At 40.5% G+C, this 27,941-nt stretch overlaps 1 protein-coding gene and 2 long non-coding RNA genes across 8 annotated transcripts; 1 reads left to right on the top strand and 2 right to left on the bottom strand.

Annotated features, from left to right (window-relative positions):
• Window positions 1-4,704: 4,704 nt before the first annotated feature.
• LOC121968108 lies at window positions 4,705-6,025 on the bottom strand. 2 transcript variants are annotated; one of them, XR_006107936.1, is made up of 4 exons: window positions 5,751-6,025; window positions 5,399-5,660; window positions 4,926-5,159; window positions 4,705-4,844 (listed from the first exon to the last, which is right to left on the bottom strand). It is a non-coding gene; the product is annotated as an uncharacterized LOC121968108 (long non-coding RNA). The 2 variants fall into 2 exon arrangements; XR_006107935.1 differs by having other exon boundaries at window positions 4,716-5,159.
• Window positions 6,026-6,079: 54 nt separating this feature from the next.
• Window positions 6,080-9,132, top strand: LOC122056038 (putative leucine-rich repeat receptor-like serine/threonine-protein kinase At2g24130). Of its 2 annotated transcripts, XM_042617795.1 has the most exons (4): window positions 6,080-6,152; window positions 6,275-8,450; window positions 8,533-8,956; window positions 9,099-9,132. In XM_042617795.1, coding segments are annotated over exons 1-4 (2,673 nt in total). In that variant the 5' UTR covers window position 6,080; the 3' UTR covers window positions 9,100-9,132. The 2 variants fall into 2 exon arrangements, with proteins under 2 accessions (XP_042473729.1, XP_042473728.1); XM_042617794.1 differs by lacking the exon at window positions 9,099-9,132 and having other exon boundaries at window positions 8,533-9,034.
• On the bottom strand, window positions 9,049-27,193 carry LOC122056039. 4 transcript variants are annotated; one of them, XR_006132993.1, is made up of 6 exons: window positions 26,572-27,193; window positions 26,335-26,410; window positions 25,825-25,984; window positions 16,383-16,460; window positions 9,354-9,445; window positions 9,049-9,193 (listed from the first exon to the last, which is right to left on the bottom strand). It is a non-coding gene; the product is annotated as an uncharacterized LOC122056039 (long non-coding RNA). The 4 variants fall into 4 exon arrangements; XR_006132994.1 differs by having other exon boundaries at window positions 9,049-9,190; XR_006132991.1 differs by lacking the exon at window positions 16,383-16,460 and having other exon boundaries at window positions 26,572-27,181.
• Window positions 27,194-27,941: the final 748 nt, after the last annotated feature.

The following is a 27,941-nucleotide window of genomic DNA, read 5'->3' as shown; positions in this document are numbered from 1 at the left end:
CTTCTCCGCCTATGATGAAAGGAGAATTTGGTTAGTGCTTCAAAGTCTTATATTAACAACTTTCCCAGTTGTAACAAAGTAAAATCGGTAGCTTCTTTCTTTTAATTAGTTTATCAATTCTTTTTATACAAGTGCTTTAATATTTCAAAATATCGAGAAAGGTTTCATTTTCTTTTCGAAGGGCAATTCACCCTCTCTTGTCGGCCGCACGGGACCTAACACTACATTCTTGACACATTGCTCCCAAATTTTTTTATTTGCTCGAGTGTCACTTCTCCTTTTGAGGCTCATTATAGGTTGGAGCATCCATCTCTTCCTTTGTTCAAAAAGCTTTGTCCGTAATATGATAAGGTGTCTTTATTAGATTGTGAGTCGTGTTAGTTTGTAAAATATCATCGTCTTAGTTCGAGTTCTAAAATAAATAAACATGCTACTATTCCTTTTGAATTAGTTCATTATGATATTTAGGGTCCTTGTTGTTGGACCTGTGTAAGTCGACTAGAGGAGGGGGGGCTGATAGCCCTGTAATATAAATTTAAACTTTCTCTCGCTTCTAAATTTAGCAAGGATAAACACACATTAGTTGAACAAAAATAAATGCATAAAAATAAAGTAAGAGAAGACTCCGAATTTACTTGGTTTGCAATCGGAGAGATTGCTAATCCAAGGCAGTGAAAACTCCAATAGAAAATCTCCTTTGTTGAAGGTGGAGAAACCTCTTATAGCAGCTAAGCACAAACGAAATGAAAACAGAAAACATGAAGTGAAATACAAGTGTGTTGTTCTTAACTTCGAAGACCAGAGCTCTATTTATAGCTCATTGGTCAAACTAGTCATTTGCTGATGTGGCAACTCCCGGGTGCTGGATGTGGTTGCCTAAATCCACTCTACAATGACTCTTCATCAATGACTTATTAGCTAGCTTCCAGGTGTCTGGACTGGTCGGACTCCTAGAGTCTGCTGGCGTGGACTCCAACTCTTATCCTCTTCGCAATGGGTCGATGATGTGGCCGGGACATTCCAGATGCCTGGACCTGGTACGGGCACCTAGACCTAGTCCAAGCACTTGGGCAGAGTTAACTCAAGTTGACTTGTCCAGTCGCTTGGGTGCTCTTCCAGTCGTCTAGAGTTAAGCTCACCCGAACTCAACTCCAACCTTCTCCTAGAGCAGTCTTCCTCCCAGTTTTTCGTAGCTCAAAAACGTCGCACGCGTCCTTCTCGTCTGCTAATGTACTCTTCCACAACTCTTTGTCCCTCGGATGTACCATGCCTGTCGCTTCCCATGTCATCCTTCTCGCTCATTACATCTTCCACTTGACTTCTTATGCTCCTAAGTCCCTGCACACTTAGATATAAGGCATCAAATATGTAGATCCTAACTTAACTTGATTGATTACTTCAAAACTTACCCAGAGTACTTACACTTATCCCATTTTGTCTAAACCCAGTTTTAGGTATTTTACTTTTGTAGATGATTATTCTCGTGTAACTTTGTTATATTTAATGAAAACTTGTTTTGAATTATTTTCTTTATTTTGTATCTTTTGGACTGAGATTATAACTCAGTTTAATGCATCCATCCATATTTTACAAAGTGATAATGTCAACGAATATACATCTGGTTCATTCCAATCTTATATGGATCAGAATGACATGCTTCATGAAACCTCTTGTGTCAATACTCCATTCCAAAATGGTGTGACTGAATGTAAAAATATACATCTTCTTAAAACTGCATAAGTTTTTTTTATTTCAAATGAATGTTCCCAAATCTTTTTGGGCTGATGTAGTTTCTATAACATGTTCTCTCATTAACCTCATGTCATTTTCTGTTCATTAAATTGAGACCCATTATAAAATCCTTTTTCCCAATAAGTCGTTGTTTCCTCTTAATCTTAGGATATTTAGTAGCACTTGTTTTGTTCGGGATATTCATCAGTATGTTACTAAATGTATTCTATCACATCCTCCGCACTAGTCCAAGAATCGGCTCCCATCAAGCCTCCTATTATTCAAGTCTACTACAGGTGTCAATCTCTTGATTCATGTCCTATACCTATTAATTCGTCATCAGATCTAGTTCTAAGTGATGATCTTCCTATTGCATTACGCAAAGGTAAACACTAGTATCCTTATCCTACCTTTACTTTTTATAATGGTTTGTCATCTTCCTCTTGTTCATTTATTGCTTTATTTGACTCTATCTCTATTCCTAAAACTCTCCGTGAGACCATATCTAATCCTGGTTAGAAAAATGCAATAATAGAGGAGATGAATGCTTTAGATGACAATAACACTTGGATTTTATCGATTCACCTTCACGAAAATAGGCTATTGGATGCAAATGCGTATTCACAGTTAAAATCAATCGAAATAGATCAGTTGCCAAATTAAAAGCTCATTTTGTTGCTAAAGGTTATGCTCAAACCTATAGTGTAGACTATTTTGACATTTTCTTCTTCTGTTGCAAAGTTGACATCTGTTCGATTGTCTATCTCAATAGATGCTATTTATAATTGACCTTTACATTAACTTGATATCAAGAATGTTTTTCTTCATGGTGATCTTCAAAAGGAGATGTATATAGAGCAACCTCTTGATTTTGCTACTCAAAGGAAGTCAGGGCGAGTTTATTGTCTCCAAAAAGCTTGTATGGTTTGAAACAGAGTTCTCGTACTTTGTTTGGAAAATTTAGTTTGACTGTTGAAAAATTTGGTATGATAAAAAGTAAGTTTGATCATTCTGTGTTCTACAAGTAGTTAGTAGCAGGTATCATTCTATTAGTTGTGTATGTGGATAATATTGTTATCACTGGAAGTGATACTAGAAGAATCTCATCTCTTAAATCTTTCATTCATACTCAGTTTCATATGAAAGACTTAGGAGTGCTAAAGTATTTCTTGGGTGTTGAGGTTACAAGGAGTAAAAAAGGTATATTTCTATCTCAGAGAAAACAAGTACTCGACTTACTAACTGAGGCAAGAAAATTGGGTGCAAAGCCTTATAGTACTCCAATGACTCAAAACATACACCTCACAGGAGATAGGGAACTATTTGAACATCCTGAGAGATATTGAAGGTTGATTGGGAAGTTGAATTATCTTACCGTAACTCGTTTAGATATTGCATATTCGGTTAGTATTGTTAGTCAGTTCATGCCATCTCTAATTGTTTATCATTAGGTAACGTTAAAGAAAATTTTGTATTACTTGAAGGGAGCACCTGGATGGGGTATCGTATATAAAAATCATAAGCACAATCATATCAAATATTTTTTCAGATGCAGATTGGGCATGTTCCAAGATGGATAGATCTATTTAAGGTTATTGTATCTTTGTTGAAGGAAATTTAATCTCATGGAAGAGTAAGAAGCAAAATATTATGTCACGATCCAATGCAGGGTCAAAATATAGGACTATGGCATAATTTATGTATGAGAAAATATGGATATATCAACTATTGACTGAAGTAAGATTTAAAATTTTAATACCAGTAAAACTATGGTGTGATAACCAAGCTGCTTTTCATATTGCATCGAATCTTGTGTTTCATAAGCGAACTAAGCACATTAAAATTAATTGTCATTTTGTTCATGAGAAAATTCAATAAAACATGATTTCTACAGGATATGTAAAGAGCGAAGAATAATTTGGAGGACATCTTCACAAAAGCTTTAAATGGGGAGGTTTAAGTCGATTATATTTGTAACAAGTTGGGTTTGATTAATATGTACACTCCAATTTGAGGAGTATTATATATAAATTAATTACCATATTATCTGTATATATTAGTTAATATATCAATAATTAAGTAAATTGTCAATTAATTTAATTATATCTAATTATAGTTTCTAAGATAGATTAGTTTGTATATAAATATAGTTCACTTTTCAATGAAATTTATGAATTCTTTTTGAGATATCTCAAGTAACAAGTCATATTTATCATTCACAAGATGCAATTATTGGCAGGTAAATTTTTGACGGGCAGAGCTAAATATGACATTCCATCTGCATCATCCACACTAACCATCTAACCGCCTCCAGGTCGTTCTTGTGGAGTATATATTATTCTATCAGGTTGATCCCTCTACTTCTTCTTTCTTGTACCACATTACTACCATTTCAGCAATTCGATATGCCTTTATCAAGGTATTGTAACTATACAAACCAGGCTCAAGTCCATGATTCTTCAATCATAGAACCTGTTATATGAAGATTTTGATTAAATCCAGAATCAAAGATCTGCATGTAGATCTCGACTGCATTCTCGTAATAACCAGACTCCTTGCAAGAAAATATCAAAAATGATACAAGTTTTCTTCAAAATTATAATCTTTCCATCCTTTTCCCCTTTAAACTCTTAAATCTTCATCAATCAATCAACTTCTGCAGGCTATAGCTAAAAAATCAAACATGATGTAGCATCCAACAATATATTTTTGAATGAGTCTAAGGTTAGCACATGAGGTGTGCCAGAATGAGGTCTGAGGTTCGAATTTCGGCAAAGCCGAGGTAAATACCTCCCTTATGTGCTAATCACTATTCCAAAGACTAGTAGTCGCTCGTGATTTACCTCCTCCGTGTTGATCTTGAGACGGATTGACGGGAACGAGCGTATTCGCCTTTTGCACAATTATAGGAAGAACAGGACTTGAAACTTTCTGCATTCTCCAAAAAGGTTCCAGCACTTTTGAAACCGGGTTGCGAGGTTTAAACTCCCTCATTTCTCCATTCGAATGCTACGTTCGAGTGAGAAATCACTTGCATCTTCAAAATAAGAAACCGAACTAGTCTTCTCCTGATCACCTACATGGCTACATCCAGTCGGCTCCAACGACGACACCTGAAGCCAAGGCCAGATTTTGATGAGTCGCAACAAAGCAAAGCAACCGTACACAAGTTTTAGGGTTCCCCAATTGATTACGTTGCTTCGGCTCATAGATCTCCCAACCAGCAACAATCTTCAAGGAATTTATGCAATTGTCTAGCGAAACTACACCCTGAAACCATACCAAGGACAAGAATTCATTTTGTTGGCCGTCCGATCGTGACATGGGTTGGATGGCCACCACGTGTCCCGTATAAACGGAGTGTGTATTCGTAGAATCTGGGCCGCATATAAACACTGATCCGAGTTGGCCATTGTGATCCGATTAATCTATAAAATTTTAAAAATGATAAATCAGACTTTTTCATTTTAATAAATCGAAATGCTACTAACTTCGGAGGATAAAATAGAGAAAAAAAAAATGATGCACGTTTTGCACATCAACTTAGAAGTTAGAACAACCTTTTCCTTATACCATTTCAGATATAAAAACTGAAGAGCATTCTGTAATCTCAAAACCACACAAAAGAAAAAGAAAAAGAAAGGGATGAAAGAGATGGAGCACTCACTGACAAGAATTGCCTAACGCATTATCTTCCTCTCGATCCACAGGCCACCAAAGAAGAGCACCAAGAAGAGGCCACTAGCTAGGAAGAACTGGTCAGCATGAATGTGCCATCACCTATCCTCACTCTCTATCATCTTTGCGTCTACACCTTTCATCACCATGATGATGGATAATTAAACATGGAAGCTTCCTTGTCCAACCTCATGTTTTACAGTATTGTGGGAGACAATCCTCGAACAGCCAAATGTAGTGGAAGTATGCATCTGCATTGTAATCAATAGGATTAGGAAGAACTGTTCTTTTCATGATTTTAATGGAATCATTTTTCAGATACTATACACTAGTTGACTTACCACTATAGATTGCAATCATAGTGACTTGGACATCCATTAACCAGCACCCTTCATCCTCCTCCACCTGTGTCACTGTTGATCAGTGTGCTACATGGCATCATTGCTTAAGAAGATTGCAGGGAGTAACCGCCCTAGTAATAACATAAACTTGCCCCCAATGAATTGCCACACTGTTGTCTTGGCCAAAGTTGTTATCCTCCTCTTCATTTCATCGGTCCGTCCCTCGCATCAGAGCGGCACAATTTGGACAGACCAATCTGCTCTACTGGAGCTCAAGAAGGATCGTCTCTGATCCTGGAAATTCGCTGCGCGATTGGAGTCAACAGAACCATGTCTGCGAGTGGTATGGCATCAATTGTAGCACAAGTACTCCTCAGAGGGTGGAGAGAGTTAATCTTAAAGGTAACTCCTTGGTAGGAACCATCTCCCCCTTCTTGTCCAATCTTTCGAATCTCATTCTGCTCGAATTGTCTGATAATTCCCTCGGAGGATCGGTTCCTGTGGAACTTGGATTCTTGTCTCAGCTGAGGGTGCTTGCTCTGAAGCAAAATGGCCTGCGAGGAAACGTCCCCGAGAGCTTTGGAATGCTTGCAAAACTCGAATTCATTGATCTCAGTGACAATGAGCTCCATGGCCGTCTTCCTGTCATTCTCTTGTACAATTGCACAAAGTTGCGGTATGTGGACCTTTCGACGAACTTGTTCACCGGCCACATTCCCTCACAGCTCGGGTACCATCTTCCCCTGCTGACTAACCTTCTTTTGTATTCGAACCAACTCATCGGCGGCATCCCTGAATCTCTCACAAATACAAGATTACTGGAGGAGATTGATATTGAGAACAACTCCTTCAGTGGGGTGTTGCCATCAAAGATCTTGATGCAGATGTCTTCTTTGAGGAGACTCCACCTCTCCTACAACAACTTCTCCGGGGACGACCGCAACTCCAATCTTGTCCCCTTCTTTGATGCCATCTCAAACTTGACTCACCTGGAGGAGCTTGAACTGGCAAGTAACCTTCTGGGAGGTGAACTGCCTGCGAGTATCGGTCTTCTAGGTGTCAATCTCTCTGAGATCGATCTCGGGTACAATCTAATTCAAGGGACAATCCCTCCAAACTTATCAAAGCTTGTTAACTTGAAATGGCTAGATCTGTCGAACAATCTTTTGCATGGTTCGATCCCATCAGAACTACTGCTGCTGCCTAATCTGCTGAGAGTCTGGCTGTCCGACAACTCCTTTTCTGGAGAAATCCCTTCTCCACCCGCTCGATGTCAGATTGGCCTCCTCGACTTATCAAAGAACAATCTCTCAGGCCCAATTCCATCAGCTTTTGGAAATCTAACTCAACTGCGGCAGCTCAAACTAAGTGAAAACCAGCTCAATGGAACGATACCTCTGAGCCTAGGAAGCACAAAGTTGGAGCTCTTGGACCTGTCCTACAACAGGCTAACAGGAGCTATACCAGCTGAAGTTGCGAGCTTGAACTCCCTGCTCTTATACTTCAATCTGTCACACAACTTGTTAGAGGGGCAGCTGCCCACAGAGCTGGGACAGATGAACAAGGTTGGTGAAATCGATCTGTCAACGAACAAATTCAGTGGTGAGATTCCTGAAAGCTTGGGAGGCTGTGTAGTAGTTGAGCTGCTGAACTTGTCACACAACAATTTACAAGGACAAATTCCTCAGTCAATTGGAAATCTGTTAAGCATCAAAACACTGGACTTGTCTTTTAACCATCTCTCAGGACCAATTACGTACTCTCTTCAGCACTGCTCCAGCCTCACGATACTGGACCTCTCCTTCAACAACTTCTCCGGAGCCCTGCCGGAAGGCGGAATCTTCAACTTGTTGACGTCCGATCGGATAAAAGGGAACCATTTCTGTGCCGTGCTGCCTGGACATGGAATTCCCAGTTGCCATAGCAAGAGGACGAGCTTGATGCATTCTCGCAGGGGGCTGATATTGCTCGTCGGTATTGTGAGTGTATCAGCTTTCTTGGCTACAGTCATATGCGGAACAGTTTACATGATCATGAGAAAAAGGAGCAGCAAAAGACACAAAGGAGATGATGCGAGCAAGAATCTTTCCATGAGTATTACCTCGGGCTTCCCGAGAATCACTTACAGAGAGCTCGTGGAGGCGACAGAGGGGTTCGAGAAGAGCAGATTGGTAGGATCCGGCAGCTTCGGAAAAGTCTACAGAGGAGTGCTTGGCGACGGCACGGCGGTGGCGATCAAAGTCCTACAGCTGCAATCCGGCAACTCCACTAGGAGCTTCAAGAGGGAATGCGAGGTCCTGAAGAACATCCGGCACAGGAACCTGATGAGGATCATCACGGCGTGTAGCCTCCCGGATTTCAAGGCCTTGGTGCTCCCGTTCATGGCGAACGGGAGCCTGGAGAGCCATCTCTACCCGAAGGGGGAGCCGAGCTCGCGGCTGAGCTTGGCGGAGCGGGTCAACATCTGCAGCGACGTCGCCGAGGGACTGGCCTATCTGCATCACCATTCGCCGGCCATGGTCGTACATTGCGATCTCAAGCCCAGTAATATTCTCCTCAACGACGACATGACCGCGTTGGTGTCAGACTTTGGGATCGCGAAGCTGGTGATGACGGTGGAAGGGAGCGCGGAGACGGCAGCGGCGACGGCCAACTCAACCGCCAACATTCTCTGTGGATCGATTGGATACGTCGCTCCAGGTGCGATCGAAAACCCTAATGGATTAAAGAAATTTTGCCCCTTTTTGAAAATTCGAAGCATAAATTTCATTGCGTTTGCCAGAGTATGGCTATGGTAGAAGCGCATCGACCAAGGGCGACGTCTACAGCTTTGGGATTCTCGTGCTAGAGATGGTGACCGGAAAGAGGCCCACCGACGACATGTTCGGGGAAGGAGTGAGCTTGCAGAGGTGGGTGAGGAAGGAATACCGGAGCAAGATGGAGACGGTGGTGGATGCGCCGTTGACGAGGGAGGTGAGCGATCAGAGCCTGGAGGTGAGGAAGATGTGGGAGACCGCGCTCGTGGAGCTGCTCGAGCTAGGGCTCGTCTGCGCCCTCGAGAACCCGGATAATCGGCCGACAATGCTCGGCGCGGCCGACGATTTGGATCGTCTCAAGAAGTATCTCGCCGGCGACGCCACCGCCACGTTCACGTCCAGCATCGGGCTGTCGTCCGCCAGCGTCGGAGCCTCGTCGTCAGATTACTGGTAAGCAACGGGTGTGCGCTTTAAGATTCGTGTTGACTGATCGTACCCACGTCCGAAGGTTCCAAGCGGTTGGAAAAATAAAAATAAAGCGCTTCGAAAAATATATTTAATTACTTACAACAGACAACCGAAATGTTTGCAGACCGCTCCCTGCATGTTTCAAAATGGACAAAACACCCTTGCACGAAAAATATGGGCTTAAAGTTCACAGTATGCTGCTCCAGTTATCGATACCTACTAAACAACACAGGCAGGCAAAAGGACTCGTGAAGGGTTACATCATAGGCATAGCGAATGAAGAGCAATTAGAGAATGGACTAGGACGTACATAAACAAGCCAAGAAAAGGGTACGAAGAAATGCAGCAAGTGACGTGACCTTGAACGATATAATAATACCTGATAAGATGCGTCTTTAGCACCAGTTTTCCCGCTTCACTGCAATTGTTGCTGCTCGCGAGTAATGTCTTATTCCTTTTAATATCAGCAAACTGAAAATGCATACGATCTGTTTCAGCGATTGCTCAAGGGAGAATTAGCTTCGGTTCGGAACAATTAAAGTTTTTTTTCTGATGTTTGCAAAAGAAAAACGTATAAAAATAGTTCAATAATCAACGCATCAATAATCGGCACAACAAAGGGCAAGTTTAATTTCTGATGTGAATATTAACTGCTGTTTAAGATTAGCACATAAATGGATCATCTATGAACTGGTTGCTCTTATAATAGAACTAAAACTTGTGAGCAATACAAGGTTTAAATGAAGGTTGGAGAACTTAGGATAAGAGTTTTTCTCCAGGGTCAAGTGTTCTTAAGATGGTTGGCGCTCTTGAAGTCAGAATTAGCAGACTTTACTTTCATAACAATGACAGAAAAATTTGGATTCATGAGTTCTCTTTGATTGAACTATAAAATCCTCTTCGGATAACACGTGTTTCGTAGGATATTTGATATGAATACATGGTGTCGCTCACTCAATGAGAATAGAGACATAAGCATTGACCTAAGTTTTGCTTGATAATAGTCTAGTAAATTCGGGTTGTTGGTTTAGAATTTACTTGATGGCAAAGATCAAGCAATCGAAAACTACTAAATAACATCCTGTCGAAATCAATCGTTATATAAGATTCTTCTGTTGTGTGATACATAACAAAAGTGGCACAATCAATGATTGATATATACTCCCATTTGTTCAAATAGGAAAAATGAGAACTAGATCCGTAGTTACACTGCAAAGCAGATCAACCCAACGAAGATGATGCCAATTGTCCTATAAAGCTTTATGAAATCAAGTAAGAGATTTACTTCCCACTTTGATGGAACTTCTGAACTTATATCTTAGAGTTGTTCAAGACTCTTGAAGTTATATATTCCAATCGCCCATACATTATAGGGACTAATTGTTCAATAAATATAGCATCAGCTACCATATAAAATAGATCAGCGCTTTGATGGAACTACTACATGAAACTTACTATATGAAACTAGTAAAATAGTGATGAATTATTAGCGACGAAATTATAGTTCGTAGCTAAATATCACTATTTGCGAGGAAATATCAGATTGTCGCAAATAATAATATTTAAAACTAGTTTTTCCAAAAAAAATCAAACTAGGAGGACCCCATTTTTAAGAGAGATTAGCAGCAAAATATCCTAATTCACTGCTAAAGTTAGATATTAGCAACGAAATTAGTATATTATGTCGCTAATTGGTATGTTGGTGACTTAAATTAAAATCCTACCTTTCCTCGACTCCACCACACTCTTCCTCTCCTTCGCTTTTTCTTTTACGCCACAATGACTCCGACAAATCTTCCTTCTCAAACTCTCTGCTCCGATGATTGTTCTTTCTTCTGCTCCAACCCATAGCGTAGCTTTCCTATTTCGACCCTCCTCCAAATCTTTTCTCCAAGCTTTTCATTTATTATTTTTAATATTTTTAATCAGTTATTTTGATATTTAGATGATGATTTTAGGATTATTTAGATGCTCAGATAATAACTTTTTTGACGGTTTAAATTCAACGGTCAAATTTCAACCTAAGTTTCTACGACCTAGATCGGATGACTTCGGTCAACCGGCCCCCAGGCTTATAAGCCCGTGCGTGTCACCATCTTCGCACATTTCACCTTCATGCTCTTTGGTGTTGCCCGTTTTGTGCTTCGACGACCTTCCCCTACTGCTCCGGCGATCTCCCCCCAGCGGTGACTTTAAACGCGTGACTCCATCAACAGTCGAGCGACGACCTTAAACGCGTGTCTCCATCAACGGTCGAGCAGCGAACTTAAACTCTTATCTCTATCAACGGTCGAACGACGACCTTAAATGTGTGTCTCCATCAGCGGTCAAGCGGCGACCTTAAACGCACATCTCCATCAGCGGTCGACCGATGACTTAAAACCCGGGTCTTCATCAACAGTCGAGCGACGACTATAAACCCTTGAGTCAGAGACTCCCGTGCCGATCAGCAAGGTTTTGGGTTATATTAGAGTCACGGGCTCTAGAAGTCGAGTGAGCTTCCCTAGTCTTCAGAATATATTGACCGTTCAACACTATTCTTCAAAATACTCCCAGAGCCCGGGCGGGAGATCGCGGAATCATGAACTCTGAATACGAGAGGGATCGATCGGCTGATAGACTAATCATGGACAAGGCCGTGAGCTCTTGCAATACTCAAAAGGAGTTGAAAAACATACAAGGATGCAAAGCTTGTCCGAACGGACGAGCATGCATTTAAACTTCAAAAATTTTACATCTTACAATAACGCTTGGCCTCACTCAAGATAATCCAAGACATCATCAGGCAACGCAGCAGTGAGCTTATCCCGACTAATGATGCTGCTTATCAGAGCTGCCGACAGATGACCTCCCTTACGGAGTTGGTTGAATGTCCCATCGATGGCCAGGTTGAATAGGCGCAGAGCACGATCGGCGACCTCGTTAAAAACATCTGAGCGGAGGTAATTTTTCTTCATGGCCTCAAAATGACTCTGCTCAACATCTTGGTAGGTCTTCAAGGCCGCTCGACAGGCCTCCAACTCATCCTTGGTGGTGGCCAGCACAGTATCCTTGGAGGCAAGTTGGCCGCGAAAGGTCGTTTCTTCGACCAACCGGCTGTGTCGCTCGACAAACAGGAAGTCCTCAGCTTCCTTAAGTTTTTGGGCGAGGGTCAAGCCTCCTTATTCTTCTCCTCGAGGTTTGTGATGACCCGGTTCTTCCGCGCGTTGGCCGACTCGATTTTATTGTCAAAAGTGGTGACATGTTTATTGAGCCGCTCTAGCATCGTGGCCTGCCCGACACTATTGGCCCGTTCAACCTCAAGCAGTTTGTTGCTCTTCTCGAGAGCGGCCCGCAGCTTGGCCACCTCGGCATCTGTTTATTCCTGAGTGATGGAGGATTGGTCGCTCGACGCCTTCAATTGCTTTACTTCCTCCTCCAAAAACGCAAGCCTTTGGAACATGGTCAGGTTCTCCACCCAGTACTGCGAACAGCAAGCAAATATAAGCGCTGATCGGGAGTGAATTAAACAAATATAAGGTAAAACTTACCCCAGGGGATATCTAGGTGTGGCTATACGTGAGTGCCCCCAGAGGCATCGCCATCGCACGGTCCTAGGTATTCTCCCATATCTTGACGAGCGACCCTTATATGATGATCTGGTGGTCCGAAGCTCGGGATTCGGCGTTGGATTTGCGCCACTCCTTGGTCGACAAATGTAAAATCGTCGTAATGTGGCGCTGACCGCTCGGGGCTGACTGTGCAGAAGCCGCCCACCCGGACGACAGTGATGAAGAAGCCGGTCGAATGCCCGACTTCTTGGTCTTTGATTTTGGCGGTAGGAAAGCCACCGATGGCGCGCAGACCATCCCCTGAGGCAGACCAGAGTCATGGTTTGGGTTGTGCCTACAGCTGGTTGCAAGAAGCTCAAGGAATCATGCCCCAAAGTATGTGAGTTTTAGCATTTTATACTTTTGTCTGATGGTTGAGCTATACTAAATGATTTCCTGATGTTGAGCATTTTATGACGTTAATTGTTAATGATATGAGGATATGTACACATTCATTTTATCTGAGCATGCTGTGACTAAGTAGTGATTGTGGTGTATCCCTAGATGCCTCCTAGATGCCAGATTACACCGCCCCCACCATCGCTGTTGAACGCCAGCAAGCAGGTGTTAGCTGGCCTGACTCATTTACTACATCAGAATGTCGACACCTCTCAGGTGGCGAGGACCGACATGTCGTATGAGAAATTTCGTAAGATGAGACCCCAGGAGTTCACAGGTTTCACCGATCCATTCGTTGCTGATGGATGGGTCAGATCCTTGGAAACGATTTGAGGACTCGGGGGCAATGGCCACTTGGACAGAAGCGAGGGTCGACGTCTCCACCCGTTCGGCGGAACAAACCCCCGAAGTAGCTGAACGAGAGGAAGGCTCCGCCCGACGCCTCTTGTGCCTAGCCAGTGGCTCATTTGAGGAAGTTGAGCTCAAGTCCTCAACTGGAATGAGCGGGCACCGTTCAGAAGGTTGGGAGCCACTGGTCGCTCCAACACTTGCCCAAGTGGGAGCTGTCGCACTCTCATCCTGCGGCTCCTCTTGCGAGCCGACCGGCTATAAGCCGCAGCTCCCCAGTTCTTCGACAGCGGTCGTATTGATCACGACATCTGCAAGCTTCACCTTGCCGGCTAGACACGCGCGTAGCATGACTTCGACTGCAAAAGAGGAAGAGAAATCAGTTATAATCAAAAGAAGCATTAAAAGAAGTGACATACCTTGACTAGTCGGCAGCCCGGTGCGGATCAGACTCAAGCCGAAGATATACAAGATACCCTCCAGCAGCAGCTTGTGGATGACGTATTTCTGTCCAGTCAACATTATGACTGTGTTGAGGCAGTCTGATTGGCTCCTATACTTTTTCAGGGGAGGATAAGGCGCTACGTTGAGCTGCCAATGTGTGGGGAAATCTGGCCGGTCGGGAAAACGCATGAAAAGGAAGTACTCCTTCCAGTGTTGGTTGGAAGTCCGCATTTTATCAAAGAAAACCAAGCCCACTCGGACTTAGAAAAGAAAGGTCCCCGGCTCGGACGACTTGGGATAATAAAAGTAATAGAAGAGCCAGGGAGTGAGCGGAATGTTGTGCAGGCGAAAGAGAACAACCACCTCACATAGTAGCCGAAAAGAGTTTGGCACCAGCTGATGGAGGGAGACTCGAAAATATACACACGGAAGAGAAGGGGTGGATGGGAAACCGCAGACCGACGGTAAAATGGTCTCGAAAGAAGGTGATACAGTCAGACGACGGAGAATTTAGCCGATCGGAAGGAGAAGGATGACTTTATACTCGGGAGGCGGTTCGAAAGCGACTTTCAAACTCTCAACATCGCCGGCGTCAAACCGGGACTTGGTAGAGGTGTACCAGGGCCAGGATGTCGGCAAGAGGCTGCGAAGAACTTGCCATTATAAAACAAAAGTGGAGATTTGAAGAAAACCTACTGACAGAGCTATCACCAGAACACAGATGTTGAAAAACTCGAGAACGGGGAAGAACAACGCTGAAAGACAAAAAAACTCGGAGGTCAGTTCGATAGGGAGGAAGCTTACAAGCAAAAGGTCGACGAAGAAAGTCTACTAGGGGGAGATCACCGGAGAAGCAGTAGGGGAAGGTCACCGGAGCATGAAACGAGCAGCACCAAAGAGCACGAAGGCGAAATGTGCAAAGACGGTGACACACACGGGCTTATAAGCCTGGGGTCGGCCGACCGGAGCCGTCCGATCTAGGTCGCTGAAACCTAGGGTGAGATCTGACCGCTGAATTTAAACTGTCAAACATCACATCGGTACCCTGTCATGTCAAGCGTGTGGCGGCAGGGGTAGGACACGTGGCACATCGCTATGGGTCGACATTTAATGACAGCATGGGAGCGCGCTCAGCCTTAATGCACAGAGATTTACACGATTTCCCAGAAATATGGGTGACGTCAGCTTGACTCGCGCTCGCACAAGACAGCCCAAGGAAAGAGTTCACAAGTGAAAACCTTCGTCGTTCCAATCGGATCAAGGGAGCAAACCTACGCCCGAACAACAAGCTTCAACAGGTTGATCGGCAAGGAACCGTCACATCCCGATCAGAAACCACACAGTGTCGAAGGTCGATCGGGAGGAAATCTGCTCAGACAATTGTTCAGTCAGTCAAACTTACAGCCTCCTTCGACTAGACTTGAGGGGGAGACTTGTGATGCAGTGATGATGAAGGGCCCCACACCACTGCCACGGTGGAGGTCAAAGGAGGTCAAAGTCAAGGCGCTCAACGCGTAGGTGGCATCGGCCAATCGGGCGAAGTATGCCCCAATCGGGGAGAAGTCTTCGACCCGCCGTCGCCTTCGACACGAGGAGCATTCAAACAACTAACGCCCAAGGGAGAACGATGTGCAGAAGTCGAGCCGAGCGGGGTAGCAGAAGTCGAGCCGAGCGACTACCTCGCTCGGCCAGACAGCAAAGCCTGACATTGACAGAGTTCAACTTCGGCCGAGCAGCTACCCCGCTGGGCTTGACAGCAGGACTCGATAGTGGTAGAGTGAAACTTCGTTCAAGCAGACTAGAGTACCAAGGTTCGGCCGATCGGACGGGCACCAGAGCGACGGATGGACGGCCGAGGGACCAACCCGCTCGGCCTAGTGGTACAGTACGTTGATATCCCTCAACATCCTTTTGGGAATTGGTGTCGCCAACACCGGGCATGAGCTGCCAGAAGTTCGTATGGCAGAAGGTTCCACTGTCACTTCGGAAATATGCTCGGCCCGTTAAGATACTGCGTCAGGGACACTTTACTGACAAGTCTTGTCAGGGAAAGCTTTGAGAAGCGTGCTCGCCTTAGGAAGTGTGTACATGCGCTACCGGAGCTCTATATAAAGGAGGGTCCAAGCAACAGCGGAGGTATGCGATATTCATTGTTTACGCTACAGTAGTCTTCTTGTTGCTTCGCTTTCCACTTCATCGCCGGTGACTGACTTGAACGTCGGAGGGCCAACGCCGGGATCCCTTCCCTGGCTCGGCACTGACATCTGTGTTGCAGGTCCGCGCGAAGTCCATAGAAGGTCAGCGTGAGCACCACATCCCCAGCTTTTCGTCTCTTTGACTTTTGGACAGGATCAGCTCCCTTATAACCTAAAAGTCGTCCTCACGAATAATAAAAAGATGATATATGATCAATTATCAGTAAGTACAACTAATTCAACATATTTATAACCACTCCTTTATTACTAACCACATGCAAAATAAATAAGTTTATTTTTTTTCAAGCTACTTTTGATATCAGTTTTTAAGATGGTTCATCGTTAGTCAGAAAGGAGACCGATCGGTTAATGAGTACAAGGTATAGAGACAATAGAATTAAAATGCATAGTCATTATAAGAAGCTATTGCACCTTCCTCTTGTTGAGCGCTGACAACATATGTCGATCGAGTTTTGTAAGACGCAAGATAACTGGGACTACATGTGTACTCTGTTTGAATAAGAGGCATTTCAGGTTAACTCATTCTATAACAAATGTCTTTTTTATTAAAAAAAATTAATTATTTATTCTTTAACTAATGTTTTATTTATATAAAATTTTGCGTCATAGAAAAGATTTGCAACAAATATTGAAAATTGAGAGAAACTCTCATATAACCATCGCAGAGGTTTTTAATCTTTCATTCAATATAGTTACGACGGTGTAAGTGCGATTTTATAATTATCGTATATTGTGTTGATTAAAATAGTATCACATTTTTTTTTTCAAATTGATCAAGTCACAAAGAAAAGATCAGATTATTGTCTTTAATGAAATTCATTATAACTCGTCAAAAGGGTAGATTGGAGAGAGGGTCGAAATCGTATATGTATGCTATGATCTTATTTAGTGATTCTTAACTTTGCATAATTAATTTTTTATGATATTTTTTATATGTTTATTATTTCTAGGATGATATGGTGAGATTGTGATGAGTATGTTCAAATACAAGAAAATACAGAAAATGTCATCGATGCAGTCCAAATTGAGGATATAGTTTGTGATCAGGTCCACGATACTCATTTTGTTAGGTTGTTCTATCACATTCTTTTGAATAATATTTCATCTGCTTGTATTTGGTTGTTCCATGTTGGTCATTTGAGATACCCAGATGAGTTAAACCTTATTTGCATGCTCAAGATATCATCATATCATATGTTTTATTATCTTCAAAACTTGTATTGTTTTGGTGACTTAATATTGAAACTCTAGGTCAACACGTTTGTTCTATATTAACATACACCTCATATGAAGCATTTAGTATATTCTGCATCAGCTTGAAATGTAAAAGCCTCAAATTCATCTTTTTTTTCATACATGGTATATGCACAAGTGTCATTTACTTGTGAAGGAGAATGTCGTATAATCCAGTATAACTTGATTTTGTCACTACTTTTAGCAAGATTCATGTACTTGCACATCTCGTTATGGTTATCTTTGATTCTTGAATTAAATTTTCATAACTTGGTATTTTTATTGTTAAGCTATACATCAGGTCCTTGGTACTCATTGCGGATATATTAGAGGACTTGGAAGTGGGTCAAAGTTAATTAGGTCCACTTCTTCAAATGTCACCTCATCCAGATTAACTAACGCAACATTGCGTAAAAAGCTTGAATCCATCGAGCAACAACTAGAAGGCAAAGAAGAGTTAGCAAACACCCAAATTCAGTTAGCAAGCACCCAAGATTAGTTGACATTAATAAGATCAAGACAACATATGTTTGAACAAATTCTTAACTGATTGGTACCTGAGTATTACAATCCTTGATCCATGATTTCTCTTCAGCTCCATCTCCTCCTCCTCCACGTTAGAATTCGATGTTGTGAACTTGTTGTTAAAGTTATGAATTTGGATGTGAACTTTATTTTCTTGTGTTACTCGTTGTTAGAGTTGTTTAACTTTATAATGTTTTGTGAATGTTGTGAAGTATGAGTACAAATTTATGAATGTTATGAGTTGTAAAATTTGTGAATGTTGTGACTTTGTTGTGAGTTATAAATTTGTATATAGGATATTAATATACATAAATAAAATTATTTTTTAAAAAATAGTGTTAGTGATGAATTTATCGGAATTCATCACTAATAAAGAGTATTAGTGACGAATAAATGGGAATTCGTCGCTAATTCCTTATATGGGACCTGGGTTATCGAAACATATGGTAGCTACTAGGTTTTTTTTAAATGGTTAGCGACGAATTATCCATGATTCATCGTGAAACTAGACCATGAATAGTGACAAATTTTGTGTAATTCATCGCTAACCGAGGTAGATTTAGCGATGAAAATACGCCAATTCGTCGCTAACAGGGATGGATTTAGCAGCAAAAATGCGCCAATTCGTCACTAACCTAGTTGAATATTAGCAGCAATTATGACCATCTTGATAACGGTTTATGTTATGTCATTAATCTTAGCGACGAAATCTTAGCTTTTGTTGCTAAATATGGTTTACGACAAGCCTATAGAGACGATGTTAGCGGTGAATATTTATCGTCGCTATGTTCTTTTAGCGACGAAAATTGTTTTATTAGCGACAAAATAATTTGCCGCTAAATCACATATTTCCTGTAGTGTACTGAAAGTATGTCTTAGAGTTGTTCAAGACAATTTGAGTCTTCTTGCCTAATTGTCTCTACATGCGCCATGAAGCCTACTAGTATGATGATATAGCAACAGTGGCTTGACATGCAAATGTGTTCGTCCACCTTGAGAAAACAACATTGTTTGCCATTATTATGCCCTTCCGAATCACAGATTCACAGTGAATAATTCCGACATCTACATAGTTGTTTGACACGGTATTTGGTATGAATTGTTAGTTTGTGAGGCTAGAAACCTAGAATTTAGCCGTTAATTTTCCCTTTATTTTTGGATCTCTTCCCCAGACATGTTACCTTAAATGTCATACTCAAAATAACTGAAAAGCAATAAAATTAGTCAGATTACACAGTCAAGATGGGCATATCTTCAACATATTTCAGAAATTTGCACGCCTTCTTTAATTCAGTCTGTTCCTCTGCAACTCCACTATCTAATTAGTCAATTTGTCTCTTCTAGAATCAACTTCAATGATCTTTCCAACAAATTAACAAGGATCAATAGTGTATATAGCGATAAAAAAATCACTTTGCCTTCTAGCTTTTTGATCCGTTGCTAGCAATACTATTTGATAGAATTTCTATGCACCCATTCTAAAAAAAACAAAAATAAATGCTAATGCTCCAAAAGCGATGGAGCTCATTTAACCATTCCTTAATATGCATGCCTAAATCTTAGGATGACAAATCTTTTGCTTGTGACTAGGGATATGATTAAAATATATTACTTCGATAAATCATCAAAACTCAATATTAATCAGCACACTCTTCAATATCAACAAAAAAAAAAAAAGCATCATGTCGTATTGGCGATCAACAGGCTTTGCCATGTTATCACACTCTTCAACATAAATTCATATTAGTTTGTTCTTCTAAAGTTTAAATTCAATTGATGATCTAATGCTTATAGTTGTATTTTTATTAGCAAATAAGTGAAGTGAAATAAAATTAATACGTATTCACTTCGGCAAAGTAAAAATAAAATAAACAATATTTTAAATTCAACTATTATTTGATATAATATTATTAAAAGTAAAAAAAATCTAAAGAAGATGAATAAATATGTGTAGGTTAACTATAACGAATGCATAAACATATCAAGTATTGTCAAGTACTTGTACGACATACTATAATAAATTTTAAATCGATTAGTTATCTACTTATTATACTCTCGTTTTCACAAGTAAATAGACTAAGTGAAAAGATATTGAAGAACTACAATTCTTTTTAGAAGCCATTTTACCCCAAATATGAATTATCATCTCTCTCTCTCTCTCTCTGTTTCTTTTCCCTTCAATCCCTAATTTACTACTGGCATTATAAGTTGGCACTATAACAGGGTTCCAAAATTACATTGCTCCAATCAAAGACTAAAAACTTTTAGGATGAAACTGCAAAATTTGCCATGAGCTAAATAATATATTTGATAGTAAGGATACATTTGCCGACCAATTTTCAGCTAAATCATCAATCAAAAACTCATTCAGGCTCAAAGTGCAATAATATACTTGCTGAGTAATTTTATTTGTCTTAGATCAAGTAACCAGATCACTTTCTTTAGTGAATCATTAATTGTAACTAAGGCTACTTTAGAGTTGGTTGGTGATGTACGTTACTCGGGAGCTCTATAGATTAGTGATCTTCTTTGGAAGGGATCCTCATGAGCTCTAATAGAATCCATACAAAAATACTATCCATACGGACCCCATAAATATTACTATCCTAACAGACGATCCCAATAAACTCATGGCCTAATGGGATAAAGTCAATATAAACTCTAATGATCTTTTGGCCACAAGGATTGCTTGATATGTAAATCTTCTCTGCAGCAATTGTAGTTCAAAGCAAACTTGTTTCATGACCTTATCCACACTAATCGTCTTCCTTCAACCTTCATAATTTCTTCCCCGTCTTTATTTTCTTTACATTCCTGGCCTCTCTTTCCTCTTCTTCACCTATTCACTCGAGTCATATGCTTTTGCATTAATACATTTGTTAACTTTCAGTATCCCTATCTATCATGAAGCATAATCAAATGTTTCCCAATTGATCAAAGTAGGATTTATGCATGTCAGTCTTTAATGCAGGAGCCGAAATTATTATTATTATTATTATTTTTAGTATTTAAGATATATTTGATATTTCTATTTTTTAGATTTTTTTTAGATGTTGAGTCGGTTAATCATTTTTCTTTTCTTTTAAAATTACTTTTCTTTCTTTACAAAATAAGAATTAGAGTGTATAAATTAGAATTTCTTTCCTTTCTTTGGATCTTAGGGTCTAGAGTGTATATAATATGTGTTTAGCTATTTGAGGGATAATCCTCGAATATTAAATAAAATTTTCTTTTTTCAAAAAGATATGGACGACATCGGTTATTTCTTCCGTCAACCCGCAGGATAATCACTATCCTACCCAATCAATCAAAGTAGGATTTATCCATGTCATGCTTTGATGTAGGATTAGCCAAAGATTATTATTATTATTGTTAATTTTCATTCTTTTGGCATTTAAGATATATTTGATAATTTCTATGTTTTATATTTTTTAGATTTTGAGTCTGTTTAGAAATTTTAGGATGATGAGTCTATTAATAATTTTTCCTTTCTTTTAAAATTCCTTTTCTTTCTTTACAAGATAAGAATTGGAGTATATAAATTAGGATTTTTTTTTTCCTTTCTTTAGGTCTTAGGGTCTAGAGAATATATAATATGTGTTTAACTGTTTGAGAGATAATCCTCGAATATTAAATAAAATTTCCTTTTTTCGAAAAGATACGGACGACATCGGTTATTTCTTCATGCATTCTCCTCAAATCTCCTTATCGTCAGCCAGTAGGATAATCACTATCCTACCTAGCGTCATTCCGATTGAGGCAGTCGAGCATCAGATCCAATGGAAGGTCATTGTAGTCATGATCATGGTCATGACAGATAGGTTCCAGCTGAGGAAGCATCGCACCGTGGTCGTAGCACCCAAGACGAGATTAAGACGATACAGAAGCAAGCACATATTTCACCTGGCGTGTAACGACGGCGACGCATAATCTTGAAGATTGTGAGGTACATGATCAAGAGGAACAACTTAGAGACATCAGATGTCAAGTTGATCAACCCAAATATTTTAGTACGTCACAAACAAAGGATTTTGTTGATTGGATCAACAAAGTAGAGTGGATCTTCGACTGTAAGAAAGTCAAAGCGAAGTGGATCTTCGACTATAAGCAAGTTTCAGATCGGATGAAAGTGAAAGTGATTTCCATTAGACTCAAGGGTCAACCATCGACGTAATGGGAGCACTTGCGGCGCTCACGAGACAGACAGGGCAAAACCAAGATCAAGGATTGAGAAAAGATGAAGAAAAAGATGAAAAATCACTTTCTTCTTTATGGGTACACTCAAACTTCATTCCAAGGATAATTAGGTTTTACCATGGAGGGTGATAGCTTTGATGCCCAAGATGACCTTGACAAGTTCGAAAATGATTTGGAGGAAGAAGTTGACGAGGTACTTTATGATGATGATCCTAAGACTTTAATCGTTTGAGAGGGTTTCTTGATTTCCAAGGATTGACTGATGGAATTAGATAAATTTATTAATGGCGCTCAAGATTTACCTATCCTATGAAAGACTTTGTTTCAAGCTCGGACTTATTAGGTGTAGAACAACAAGATCATCACCCAGAAGAAGTTGATTAACCTAACACAGTGTAAGTTGTGGAAGTTGTGGAAGATCCTAATGAAGAGGAGAGACCTAGACAAAGCGTTGATCGAAGACCAAAAGGCCACCTTGTCTGACGGCAATCAGCAGCTTGGTTTTTCTATTGACGAAGCCTCAATCCCCATCGTCTCGCCCTTGCTAACGTCATCACATCATTTGATCTCGTTCTTCTCTAACTCTAAATTGTTCTTCTCGTTGGGGTCAATCATGGTGGCCGAGACGGAGATCAACTAGCTTCTAAGCCTCATATTTCTCCGATAAGGAGCTCTTCCTTCGTGAGCTCATTAGCAACTTCTCCGATGCGATTTGATTTGAGAGCCAAACTGACAAGAGCGAGCTCGATGCACAATCAGAGCTCTTCATCCATATCATCCCCGACAAGGCCACATACACTTTGTCCATTGTTGACAACAGTATCGGCATGACAAAGTCTGATCGGTACTATTGCACAATTTGGCACCAAGGAATTCATGGAGGCACTTGCTGCTGGGCTGACATCGGCATGATTGGCCAGTTCAGTGTGGGGTTTTATTCTGCGTATTTCATTGCTAAGCGAATCGTGGTGAAGACCAAACACAGTGACGATGAGCAATATGTTCGGTGGTGCCTAGAGCCTAGCGACTGGTGGAGCAAAGTCATCTTGCACCACCGCAACACGACTGTGTTGAGTTAGACCTCCACCCGAAGAAGATCTACCATGGGGACTTGAATCCTCTCAACATCTTGGTGAAAGTGAGAAACCCTTCCTCTGAGAGATTTCTGCATGAGAAGATCACTGATTTTGGGCTCTCACCAGCCAAGAAATTCAAGGCCATGGCAAATCCATGCATTTGGCATTCTCCAGAGGTTCTAACCGAGCAGCAATCCAACTATGGCTCGAATTTGACAGAAAGGTCATAGAATCTAATGTTCCATTTTAGACATTTTAGACATTTTAGAGAGTATCTTGGAGAAGTTTTGACACCTTGTAAAGGTGAAAAACTTGTAAAATGGAGCTACATTAATTCACTAAAAGAGACTGCATATGTCATCAACAAAAATAGTAGAAGAATCATGAACATGCTACAAGTAGATCAATTTGACATTTGGTAAAAGGTGATCATAAAGATAATGCAAATGACGAAAGTCCAAATGATGTTCCTCCTGGGCTACCATCTGACACTACTCTAAATTTGAGGATGAGTTATTTTCAACCCGAGGTGATGAGAATCGGAATATTTTTTTTTATTATTTTTGATAATTTTGTATTTAAGGTATTTTTGATAATTTTTATTTTTTTGTATTTAAGATTTTGAGTCCGTTTAAGAATTTTAGGATTGTGATATGTTAATAAATTTTTCTTTTTTTAGAATTCATTTCCTTTCTCAACCAGATAAGAATTGAAGTCTATATATTAGGACTTTTTTTCCTTTCTTTGGGTCTTAGGATTTAAAGTCAATATAAATATGTATTTAGTTGTTTAAAAAATAATTCTCGAATATTAAATAATTTTTTTCAGAAAGAGCTGAGGACAATAATTATCTCTTCTTGTCTTCTCCTCAAACCCCCTTCTCGTCAGCCCATAGGATGATCGCTATCGTACCCGACGTCACTCTTGCTATCTCATTATCACACAGTCTTCAAGTACTCCCTAACATGCCACTTTCTCCTCCATTCATGCCTCACTCGATCACCTCCCATCTGCAGCCACTTCCTCCAATAATTGAACCACCAACTATCATCTTGTGATATACAAATGTTACAATGCTACAATTGATATATATACAAATTGCTGAAGTGCCCCTCAAGTTTTTTTTCTTTTCAAGATACTCTTATTTTTGCTGTTATATGCAACAGTTTCTGCCTTTTGAATTGTGAGATTATTTTCACGGTTTTACACTGCATGTATTAAGTTTGGTGTTTTTTCTGGCTAAAGTAATAGTTGGACCCTTAAAAAGTATCGATGTGAGTTATTTTCAGGGTTTTACAAACTCAATTGACAGTTATTTATCTTTGTGCGCCTGCTACTTTAGTTTCCCTAATGTTTTTCGTAGCTTTGACTGTTCTTTATTCTATCTGGCTTTTATATATCACAATTTCATATAGAAGTTTACCCTGCATGTGTTGGTGTTGGTGTTTTCATCGTTATAGTAATAGTTGTATTAAAAATCCTAAGCAAAATATGAGACAACAATCTCACATCCATATTTGTTCATGGCCATATTTATGACTAAAGTTGAGAAATAACTTGCTACTATTACAGCTTCTAGCATTGTGTTTGATCAACATTTCATCATAACCTAGCTTCGATTCAATATGCAATCAAAGAGAATAAAAATAATTAAAATGAAAATTCATGTCTTGGGCAAAACAAATGAGTAGCTGAGATTGCACAAATGAGTTTTAACAATAATGAGGGAGGGATAAGGAGGTTTGGATATTAGTACTACTGACACTAGAAGACTTTCAACAATATTTTTAAACTCTACATTTCCAATGGTTAACTTATATTTTTCCTGAATAAATTATTAGTCTTAGTATTTTTATCATCCCTGACATCTTAGTGCAAAATTCTAATCAGGAGATTATTACTAGTGAAAGGATGAGAATCAACAGCTAAAAAGGTAAGTAAGATCATTTGTCTGAAATGATACTTAGAATAAGGGCTGACCTTGTATTGTGCATAACCTAGAAAATACCCTTTCTAGTGGATGAATTACGATGGTAAAGATTGAAAGTATTCTCAACAAGATCAAAACAAAAAAGAACAGTAGTTACTTAAATGGAAGAATATATAAATTGCAAAATTTTGTTCTAATTAAGTTATTGGTGGCTGTACTAAACTCTTCGATGACAAACTTCTTCTATAGTCCATTTGGTTTTGTTAAATCGTCATTATTGAGTCATTAAGTGTTTTCATTGATGGTGGAGATCTATACCTTGTGGAAATGTTGACAAACTTAATCAAAGGAACTTTAGGAATAAGAATCTATGAATTTGAAAACCAAGCAACTAAAGCAAAATAAACTTAAGGAATGGTGAATAATGATGGCATAGCTCACATTACTGTATTCTTAACGGCATACAAAAAAGAATCAAAATTGATTAAATGCATCCCTACTACTTATTGTTTGATCGAAAAATAAAAATAATAATTACTTTGGATTCTACATTCAGGTTGAAAAGCTTAGTCACTCAGAAAATCTACCTAGACTGGATCATCTCAACATAATTGCTTTACATTTTCTTGGTTAAAGAAAATTACAGAATAAACCTATCTACAGTCTTCTCTTCATGATCATACAGTTCGACATTTATTGCAATTCTTTAGTGTTATTCATCAAAGAGGTGAAATGACATCAAATATGCGGCTAAAGAAAAATTGACAAGTTTTTTTACCAGTCAGCATATTTTCTTCATAAGAACCATAAACTTCCACCTCACAGAATTATAAAAGTTGGTAGAGAAAAATACATAAAATCAGACGACGGTGGAAAAGAACCTATTGCATACCTCGAGCGATCCAAGTGTTCCACCCAACACGTTTGAACGAAGGAACGAAAGCCCCATTCAGATGCGCTTGCTTCCTCAACTTGCTTCACCATGGACCAAGAATGCAGCAAACGACCAAGAAATCGTGGAGTAGCAACATATCCGAAGCAAGCTACAACTCCTTACAATTTAAATTAATAAAAAACAAGAAATAACATCAGATCTAGCAAGAAAAAAAATGCTTGGGAAGCACAAGAAAAAGGAAAATATATCATTTTGTAGGAAAGAGAAAGAAGATCTACTAGGAAATAGCGATCGATGCTTCTCGAGGCCAGGCCATGAGAGAAAGTCCTAAAGACATAGTAGAAAGCAAGCCCGGAAGAATCCAGAAAATAAAAATAAAAATGAAGAAGACAGTCGAAGCGGAAGGAAGACGAAGAACTGGAGACTGGAGTAGTGAACAAGGTTAACAGTGACATCCGTTAAATCCGCACAAGAGGCAGGGGATACAGATAGGGATGTTATGCGTACCTCCTCTGAATCCTTATCCAATCTCGTTCCAGAGTATTCTTCATCTCAAAAGTCACGCTTGCACACGCCAATCCACCTGAAAAAAAAAAATTCCATTTTTCCCATTTCTTCGGTCTGATCTATCGAGTTTAGAATTTTCAAACAACGTTTATTAGGACGAAGAAAAGTTAATCGAGTCCCCAAAACGATTACGCCCTACGACTGCCATGCCATAAAATGATACACTGCTTCCCCTACCTCGGGTTTAACCCAATCGGACGAGACGTCTCGGCCACAGAGAAGCTGATGGCTGATACAAGATAAGTGAGACCAAGTCCACGCCACGCGTGTCCTCCCCCGATGCATCGCATGGAGATACCGCCCCATTCTTTTCGTATATCAGCTCCAAAGGGGAAACGAAAGGAACCGTGTTTGTTAGTTTTCCCTCAGCGCCGCCGGCCCGGGGAGATGGAGATGACAGAGAGAGAAGTGAGCACGCCACAGCAACAGCACCGCCGCGATGCCCTCCCCGCCGTGTGCTCACTCTCTTCTGTCAACCCAAAACACGACCCCGGCCGATCGCCTCCGTCCATGCAACCAAAAAATCAACTAAAATAGATCGAATCAAAGATCATATAAGGAAACGGGACGATGAAGATGAAGAGAGGAAGAAGAATCCATAGCCTTAAAGCCTCCACCGTCATCGTCTCTGGCTGCGTCCAATTCGAGGGCAAGGCGAAGTTGCATCTCCTCGCCTGCCTCCGCCCGCCGGATCCTTTTATCGTTCGCCTCTCCCACGTGTCGCCCATTCAATGAACCTGGTCAGGTGGTTAGTGATTTCTAATTACGTTTGGCTATAATTAATTACGAAAAACAGGACGACGAGGGAATGAAAAGGCTTTTAACTATTTGTTAAAATAAAATATCTGTGGGTTTTGGGTCTTTTGGCGGAATGACGACGTTGTCGACCGTCCATTGGTCCTGATTTGTATGGCGTACGTCTCCGCGCCGTACGATCAATGGTGTGCGGGAGACGTTTACGCGTATCTGTACCCGCAGCGCCGTGGTATCGGAACCAGCTTCTTCTGCGTGGGCCCCTGCTGTCAGAGAGAGAGAGAGAGAGAGAGAGTGCGGTGGTGGTCCTGTGCATTGTCAGAAAATTGCGTCGGGTAGTCTCCGTCGTGTTACCCTGCAGAACAGAGAATATGTCCTTGTGCCTACGGAATGCGAGCATAAGCTACCCCTATTCGTACCCCTGTTGTGATTGCTGTGCAGTTGGATGAGCGGCGAAATGGGTCCTGTAATTTCGACAAACTCAGTGGAGGCGAAGTGTCCTTTCAATTCAAGTATCTCCATTTTCTGTTAAAAAATAATTTATCTTAATTTTCAAATATGAATATAAATTTTAAATCTTTATTATACAAATCATAAACAACCACTGAATGACAAAAATGTAGTGGTCAAAATATTTTTAAAAAATTAATCAATGAGGTCGACACGAAGCCAGGTGCCTTGTCTCGTGCCAGCTGGAGCCATGCAGTCAACCTCTGCGGTACTGGCGCCCACCACGTGTTAGCCACCACGAATGTCCAACGGCTTGCCCCGTGCTTGTTTTATTCGATTCTGTT

This window comes from Zingiber officinale, chromosome 3B (genome assembly GCF_018446385.1).
Source record: "Zingiber officinale cultivar Zhangliang chromosome 3B, Zo_v1.1, whole genome shotgun sequence".
Classification (NCBI taxonomy): domain Eukaryota; kingdom Viridiplantae; phylum Streptophyta; class Magnoliopsida; order Zingiberales; family Zingiberaceae; genus Zingiber; species Zingiber officinale.
This window is presented reverse-complemented; position numbering and strand designations above follow the sequence as displayed.